Source organism: Pygoscelis adeliae, unplaced genomic scaffold (assembly GCF_000699105.1).
Source record: "Pygoscelis adeliae isolate BGI_AS28 unplaced genomic scaffold, ASM69910v1 Scaffold546, whole genome shotgun sequence".
In the NCBI taxonomy this organism is placed as follows: Eukaryota; Metazoa; Chordata; class Aves; order Sphenisciformes; family Spheniscidae; genus Pygoscelis; species Pygoscelis adeliae.
This window is the reverse complement of record NW_008824951.1, coordinates 331893-340512: the sequence shown is the minus strand read 5'-3', so window position 1 is coordinate 340512 and position 8620 is coordinate 331893. Positions and strand designations below refer to the sequence as shown.

At 44.5% G+C, this 8620-nt stretch overlaps 1 protein-coding gene across 2 annotated transcripts in view; it reads right to left on the bottom strand.

Annotated features, from left to right (window-relative positions):
- The window catches only part of LOC103918302 (E3 ubiquitin-protein ligase RNF220), a 48994-nt gene extending 48219 nt beyond the window's left edge, over window positions 1–775 (bottom strand). The window contains exon 1 of one of the 2 annotated variants that reach the window (XM_009325598.1): window positions 659–775. In XM_009325598.1, coding sequence (XP_009323873.1) covers window positions 659–766 — 108 coding nt within the window. In that variant the 5' untranslated portion in view covers window positions 767–775. The remainder of the gene's footprint in view (window positions 1–658) is intronic. The other variant, XM_009325599.1, reaches the window with a different exon arrangement.
- Between the last annotated feature and the right edge of the window lie 7845 nt (window positions 776–8620).

Genomic DNA, 8620 nt, shown 5'->3' with positions numbered 1-8620 from the left:
AGAGCATATTTTTTGGGGCACGCTGATCAAAAGACACTTCTCTTTACACCATGCACCTCTTGAGGCAACAAGAATTAATTTATCATCTCTATTGTGGGCTTCTCCTGAGAAACAAGCACAGAAAGCCCTATGACACAACACTCTCCCTCCCCTAGGGCTTGTTCCTCCTTCTTCCTTGCTGTCTTTGGGATGAACAGCAAGAGAACGATTCTGCTCAAATGCACTTCCTGGAGTAAGATGGTCATGCAGCATTTACAAATGCCAGTCTGTTACAAAAGAACCAAACAAAAAATAATTTTAACGTTGTCAAAGGCAGAGATCAGAAAGAACTCTTCTTGCTGTGCTACATAGGAAGCATGAAGTCCTACAAAAGGCTTCATAAACTTCAATAGCTCTACCTTTACAGTCTACAGCTTAGACTTCAATAACAGCAAAAGGGTGCACGAAGTAAAAAAAGTTACTAATGCAACACAGGAGAAAAATCCAGAAGAATCCATCTTCCAAGACAGAGAGAAGTGACTACAGATCTTAGGGAGACATAGTTAGCATTGCCTGCAAGCTCAGCAATGTTAGTTTTTTCCCCATGTTAGGTCAACTGCAGACAAAGCTGGGGGTAGGGAGAAGGGAATGGCAGCTGGCGATCCTGCTGCGCCTCTACCTTTGCAAGGCATTGTTCCACATGCCTACTCATCTCCTCCTCGGATCCTGACAGAGGTCGGCTGCAGAGGGGACATACCTGCCCTTCGTCTTGCTTCCTCCGTTTCATTTTTCCAATCCGAGCTGCATGGAGAAACCAGGGAAAGAAAACAAAAAAAAACAAAAAAGGAAGACATGTCAAGTTTGTAGATCCACTCTTCTCTCGATTTGCTCAGCTCCAAATAATAAACCCTTGGCAGATTTCACACCAGAAAATCCCGTTGCAACTCCCTATTCTGATCTCCATAAACAGTACAGAGACTGTTACTTAGAGCTTTCCAGATTAAACCTATAACCTGTTGCTGAGTACAGCCTGATTTCAGAAAGGCAGCTACTCACGATTTAATAACCAGGAGAGGGAATATCTGCCACACGTCCCCAGGTAAGTTATTCAAATGGTTAAATACCTTCTCTTGGAAGCCTGAAATTGTTTTCAAAGTTGAATGATCAAGCCACTGAATCCTGTTCTGGATTTTGCCTTCTAAGTCTGAGACCCATCCGCTAACACATCTATTTCCTATACAGGAACTTGCTTAGGCCGTAGAAGGATGATGTAGCACCCAAAAAGCCTTGGACAAGGTACGTAACAGTCACTTCCAGGACCACAGAGTCTCCTGTACACCCTGAATAATTCCTTCCCAGAACATCACGAACAAGTCAGAGCAGCATCTTAGTAGCAGGTAACATTTATGGAGAGGAAAGATCTTTGCTGTGAAAAACGCAGCACCTATGCTAGATAGCTTCTGGCTCTCTCTGATATTTTTCACTATTTTCACGTAGAAGAGAACTGGGGGCTACACTGCCTTCTTGAGGGCACGCTCTGGGAAACAAACATGTTAGGAATCACGATGATTAGAAAAAGCAGCCAAGGTAGCCTGTTGCTTAATCCAATCTCTGGTTAATTTGAGCCATCATTTAATGTGATCAAAACATCTGGAACCAAATAATTTGCATTAAAAAGAACTTCTGTCCTTTATTATGATGGCTTTAGGCAGGTATTACTGAATAACTCAATCACTGGCTGCAGGAAAGTCGCTGTTTAATTAATAAGGAAGGTCAAAATTCTGAATGAGAGACAAGGAAAAGCCCAAGGAAAGCCCATGTGATAATGAGAGATGACACCACCAAAAAGCTGCGTTAGCCAGAAATCGTTACTGACATTGTGAGCACTGCAGCATGCTCTGAAAGCCTTCATGCCTGAATACTGTGGGATCAACAGCTCCCTGCAGCCAACGAGTCAGAGAAAGCTGCTGGAATGCCAGGAAGAGAAGGACCGGGGTACAGGAAAGTTTCTGTCAATCCTTTTCTAAAGTGCATCAGTTTATAACTCACTTGGTGATGTGGATACACTAAAGTTCCATCTGAACACACCAACATAGCCCGAAAGGCCTCTTTCAGGGCTTTCTTGTTGGCTTCCCTGGACTCAGGACTCTCTGGGTTAGGATATACTTTCCCACAATCCAGAATTGGGAATATTCACCACCCCCGACACTCTGTGATGCTCCAGGATTAAGGCGGCTTCAAATTATTCCCTGGGCATTGCTTTTCCTCACTGAACAAGACAGATTTGTAGGAAAACTCCCTCCAAAACAAATCTTCCCTCCTGGCATCACGAAAAGGCTTCTGCAAATGTGACATTCCTAGAATAGGAAACAGCAACTTGAGACCACAACAAGAGTGTTTTTGAGACCTGGCGCTTTGAACAACAGAGACTGCCAAGTAAATGCACACCACTTTCACCAGTCATCTAAATTTCATTTGCTGAAGCTCCACAACCCTCTCTTGTGTTGGGTACACCACACTGACAGCTCCACAGCCTACCTGCCTCTCCACACACTTCAGGTACTTCAGTATTCCTAGTGGGATATTTTAATAGTTTCCCTTCTATTTTGTCTGCTTAAATCTGTTATTTTACCTATACTGTCAGCTTCTACGCCAGAAGGTAAACCGCTTGACTTCTAGTCAGTACAGAAGGAAACATCATGAAATGTTATTGCTAATTTCATTGTGCCCAGATGAATTATGTTCCACTTTTAAATGAAACAATGACCCCCAACATGTCTTCTGTGTTCTCTCCCCTTCCTGAACCCCAAAACGCTATCCCTCCTCCACCTTCAACATCATCCACCCCTGTTACCAGAAGTCGTCAGAGTTAAGCCGTGTTCTTTCTGGTTTGTACTTCAGTGCACAAGAGGCTTCTGAAGTTCTGGTTTAGTGAATACCTATATCCTTCAGTATGGTTCTTTCGCATAAGCTTAGGATGCTCTTTCCTCGCCTCGCTAGTGCTGCAGAGTCAGCACAAAACAGGGGAGGAGGCTGGAATCAGACACAACTTGAGTATTCTCCAGCAAACCCCTATCCGACCAGAGAAAACCACAGGAACAAAGCCTTCTCCACCCTGATTGCAGACACGTCTTTCTCTCACCTCATCCTGTTTTTAAACAGGGAAACATAGGGAAGGAGCAGTTTAATTATTCTGGTAGGACTCCTCATGGCAAATCAATTCAGCTAAGTCAGTCTGCCTGGCAAGTTTATTAGTATTTTTAACTTTTTTACTGCCATCCTCCAGTCCATGCACTGTAACAGTGATAAAAGGAAGATGACTTGGTTTAGGTCTTGCACCGATAAATTCCTGGGACCGTTTTGCCAGAACAAGCACCTGATCTACTGTTGAAATGTTAGTGCGGAGCTGGGAACAGAACCTCACTCTGCTCCAGCTCCACGCAAGACTCGGCAGACAGCCCCTATCTTGGATCATCTAGCTCCACCAAGAAGCAAGCCCTTTAAGTTTTAGTGCCACAAGTGAAAAAGCCACTGGAAGAAAGAGGTGTTGAAAACAAACCCCCCTGCCATTTTCATTCTGTGGTCATTAGCGGTGGCAGTGTTGTGCCCACAGAGGCCCTGGTGACAGCAGAAACCGAAAGGGAATGCTGCAGCCTGGAAAGCACATCCCGAGCCCGCTGTCCCTACCCGACACGACACGCAGCCCGGCTATCACTTCCAATCAGCGCAGAAGGGAGGGAGCGGCCCCAAAGGCAGGGGGTGATTGTGGCGCCGTCCCGAAGGGGAGCAGCTCAAAAGAACACGCAAGTGAGACCACAGGATTGTTAATTAGTGTTGATAGATGCGATCATTTCTAATTAGCTCACTAATCCCTCTCCCCCTCGCTCCTGTCACAGGAGCATGGGGGGGGGAGGGGGTGGAAAAAGCCATTCCCTCTTGTAATTCAGGAAGACAAAAACGCAGCCAGCGGAGGACTGGGTGCAAGAAGAGGACGGAGCTCAGGGAAGGAGGTTTTTGCACAAGGCTCACCCGTTCTTATCTCTGACTGAACAAAGACTCTGTAGTTCTTATTCCAGCCTTCTGCCAGGAGGTGAGGAGTTCGCTAATTTTTATTAGCATTAATAATTATTATTAGGCCATCAGAGGGCTTCCAGCACCTTTGAGGCCTCACTTTTAGCAGATGTACATTACCCTACACTCTGCTCCTGCTGCATGTGCATGTTCCCCCTCAGGTTACACTAAACCATCGGGCACCCAGGGAGTTTAAGTGGCCATAGCATATGAATGAGAGAGTAGCACATGGAGGTGAGCAAGAATTGGGACCCTCTGCAAGAGCTGGGGTCTCAGTTATGGTCTCTGACTTAACTTAGGAGCTGTGCTGGCTAAGGGAGCTGCTCTTCCCTTTCCTAATACAGGGTCTTTTGGGACTAAGCAAGGTGAGAAGCTGCTTGCACTAGAGGAGTAACCAAACTGCACTTGACAGAGACCCTCCTGCTGAGGGTACGCTGGCCCCTGCCTTCCCACAGGTGTGGAGGGAAGGAGCCAGCCCACCCCTGTCCACAGACGCTGCTGCCTTACGGGTGGAAGAGACTGGGGATTTTTTTCTCACAACAGGCTCTCCCCATCAAGGCTAAACCTTATTAATGCCTAAAGATCATGTTATTCTCCAGCCCAGCAAAATTTCCTGAGAGAAAAGCTAATGGGTTTTAGTTTCCACTGATACTCCCCTCCCCAAGCAAAAATTCACCTTCAGGACAGGGCACTAATTACCTCAGAAGTGCTCTTACATAGCATCTAGCAGTGGACACTATACAAACCTCTACAGCAGCATCAAAGGAGATGATTAAGTTACTAGCAATATCTCTTATGATTCCCTCCACCAGTTTGAGTGGTCCCCCGAGTGCCATGCAGACATCATTAGCAGCTCCTGCAATGGCAGGCCAATCAAATTAAGTGGAAACATTTTTGTCTCCTTTCCAGTGAAAATCATCTAGCTTTATTCCTCCCCCACCCATCAGCTACAAAAGCACATGACATGCTGGTGGTGGTTCAACAACAAACTGCGCGGTGACCACCTCCCTGGAGGTCTGCCCAGAGAGGCAGGCTTATGGTCACCACCAATACAGGAATCAGCTTCTCAGGCAGGTGCAAAAGGAGCTTTGTAAGGACCTATTTTACAATTCTACTGAAACTGCCAACTTTGATTCAAATTTAGGGGTGTTTGCAAAGAAATTCAAGCACAAGAGTTAGCACCTGCTCTCTGCAAATCTACTAGAGGAGTCTTGAGGAGCAGTTATACCTAATTTTGTCAGACCTATCACAAAAAGCTTCTATGGCTGATCAACTTATCCAAGGGAACAAGGCAGCAATGGCAGACCACAAAAAATCATCTCAAGAACAAGCTAAAGCAAGAAAACAGATGGTCAAGAATGAGTCTGTTTCAGACCTTATGTACAATTTGCTGCTCATCTGCCTGAGAGAGAACATTAAGGGCCAAATTCACAGAAGGGTCTCAGTGGGGCTTTCACATTTGTATGGCCAAACTTCCACATGGATGATTTTCAGCAACCTTCAATCCGATGCTATTCTCCGAGGCCGGCACGTACTTAACCTGCTAAATCCATGTTCTGATACACTAACCTGTAACTCTGTGCCTCTAATTTTGAATGACTACCTAACCTGCTCTGCACTGCTAAACTCCATAAGGACCAATTTACGGGGTGGCTTAAAGTTTCCAGTTTGGCAACATTGGAAATAAGGCAAATGAAAGAAATGCCTTCTTCATCACATGGGATTGTCAGGAATCAGCACCTCATACTCCTGGGTTCACAAGGACACAACCTCTGCAAAGTGAGTTTAGCACAGGTGAGAGGTGCGAGATTAACTCACTGAGGCTGACAGGGAAGTTCAGATACAAATACTCAACCAACAGTCTAACAGATAGAGCATTAATCTCCTGCTCCAGAGCTTGCAAATTCATTCACCTTACTTACAGTTCAATTTAAGTCAAAGGTGTGACTTACAGAATTAAAATTCTGGACTGTCAGGTACCCGTGAACCATGTAACTATCAGGACCTAATTATGTCGCAGCCAGGCCAACAGCAGCTCACAGAAGACATCTCCCTCTCTACCTTCTCTTTCCTTAGCTCTTGTTGCACTTTCCCAAGTGACCACGTGGACGGAACACATCGAGGAGATCTGACAGGACTCGGGCACAAAAAGCCTAGGCAGCTGAGATTTGAGTCAAGGACTATGCGGGAGAAGAGCAAACACCGTGGGCCCCTTTTTATGGGAGGAGTTTCCAGAAGTGATTCTGGAACTCGGCTGGTAAGAAGCCTGACAGAGATACCACGATAAACTGGTTACAACAATACTGAAAAGTACACTTAAAGCATAATTGAAAACAAATGAAATAGATTTTTCTTTGACAGCTAGACTGCATTTTCTATATCCTAAGTTTCTTCAGCGCGTCAATAAGAATATGAAACAAGAAGCCAGATGTCTTTGGACAAGTCCTACATAATTTCTGTCAATTTAAACTAACGGGGATAAGGAAACCATTCTCACAGAGCAAGCTATAAAGTTGTGTGATTGATTAGCAGCTCATTAAAAACACAAGATACAGACAAATAAGCATCTTTTTTCCCCCCAAAGCACTCAAGTGTTCTCCATCTGGAGCAATACTGCTTAAATAACTGTTTAACAATAATGTGGCAAAGCTTACGAATGCCACAAAGTTATTTTAGTGCAAACAAATGGGGAGGAGGAAACAAGAAAGCAGGCTGACTTCAGTGGTCACAAATATAAAGTCACATGCATCGAAAGGAGCAGTATAACCTACCCAACCCTCCAGCTGGATGCTAATCTAACAGCATAGGACTGAACCAGGCATCGCTACAGGTATGTTCTGGGAACAGTAGTAATCAGAGTCATAAAAAGCTAAGGTCAGGAGGAACCAGTTCTGATCTAGTTTGACCTTCTTTATGACCCAAAGCACTTCAGCTAATATTTCTGCATCCAGCTCCCTAAAGTCTGGACCTCGTACTGTTAGGGTGTACAACAGAACGGCCAGGAAATACCAGCATTACAAGGGCATTATATAAATTAACCACATGTCCTCGTTTGGAATATGGCTCTTAGTTCTGCTCACTGTGCTCTGTATCTTTTGTATATACAAAAAGAGTAAAAGGTTCAGCAAAAACAATGCAAACGCTGTACAAAACTAGCAGCCTCCCTTTAGACGATGAGCCTGGGTTCACAAAAACATCCAAGAACAGGGGCCAAGAGGAGTTCCTAGATTGCAGTCTACACAGATTGTGCTGCAGCCCTACTTTAGGCTGAAGTCAAAAGCATAAAGCACTACTGAGCCAGTTCAGCAGAGCACGCTGTCATCAAGAGCTTTCATTCATACTGAAGGACTCCACAACACCAAGAACCTCACAAGCCTGGCTCAGACTTTTTTTTTTTCTTTAATTTAAAATAAGGTAACTGCACATTGTTGGCCTGAAAAAAGGTGGAAGGTGGGAGCTTAGCCCCAGCTATCCAAAAATGATAAAGGAACAGTTTGACATCACTGACTCCAGAGACCTCTGTCACACAAAACAAGTCACTGCAGAGCAATACCTCAGTGCATTTCAGCCATCTGAAGTCTCTGTGTCAGGAAAAGGGCCTACCTGCCACCGCGGGCAGCTCACTGCACTCATCTAGGAGCGCAGATGTGAGCACACCTGCCAGCAGTTACCCGTAATTGATGCAAGGCAACTCATCTCTTTGTTGTATGACTTAACAGACTTTCAAGAGTTCACAGGTGTTTGGCCCTCAGGGTTGATATTTTAAAATCTCCACGCTAGCTCTGAATTCAGTTATGTATAACTTAAAGTTACTGGGTCAGTAACTTAGTAATACCTCTGTTTGCTTAAGACTACGGTAAACATGTAGCGCTTCAAATTCAAGCAAACTATTTTGGTATCAGTACACTCTAAAGCCTTTTGCTATTTTGTTAAAGAATCTCTTATCTTCTTCTAAATAGACTGCATCAGCACAACGTCACTGGTGTTATCTTAAACTATCGCAGCAGGAAGCTCAAAATTAACAAGCCTCCTGACAGCCCCAACAACCAAATTTTGGCTAAATAGTACGTATTAGACCAGCTATAGGCAATGCAAACTCAGATGACAGAATATTGTTACTATTTAAATGCTAAGTTCTGACTTCTCTGAACTTTGGGAAAAGCGTTTCAACTTCTTCAGCTCAAGCTTAAAAAAAAAAAGTATACTTTCAGCTTTTTTCCCAATTTACAAACACAGAGATGGGGCTTTCTCTCTCTGAAATAAAGTGACCTTTGATTTGTTTTTTAAATACCAAGACACTTTTCACTAGAAATACTTGTTTACTTGGTGTGAGGAACACCCAGAAATACGAGAATAAAAGTAACGCACCAGCACCTGCGGGTTTGAGAGGAAAAAAAACCCAAAACATGACGTCAGATGCACAGACGCTCAGACTGCTGGCTTAAAAGTTTACTGCAAGATTCTGCCATGTGAGCCACGAAAGCACAGCAGCGCGGCCCCGGAATTTCGCATACAGGGTTCAGGGCCTGCTTATAAACTCGCTGGTGGGATCCCAGCGGCGGGAACCGCC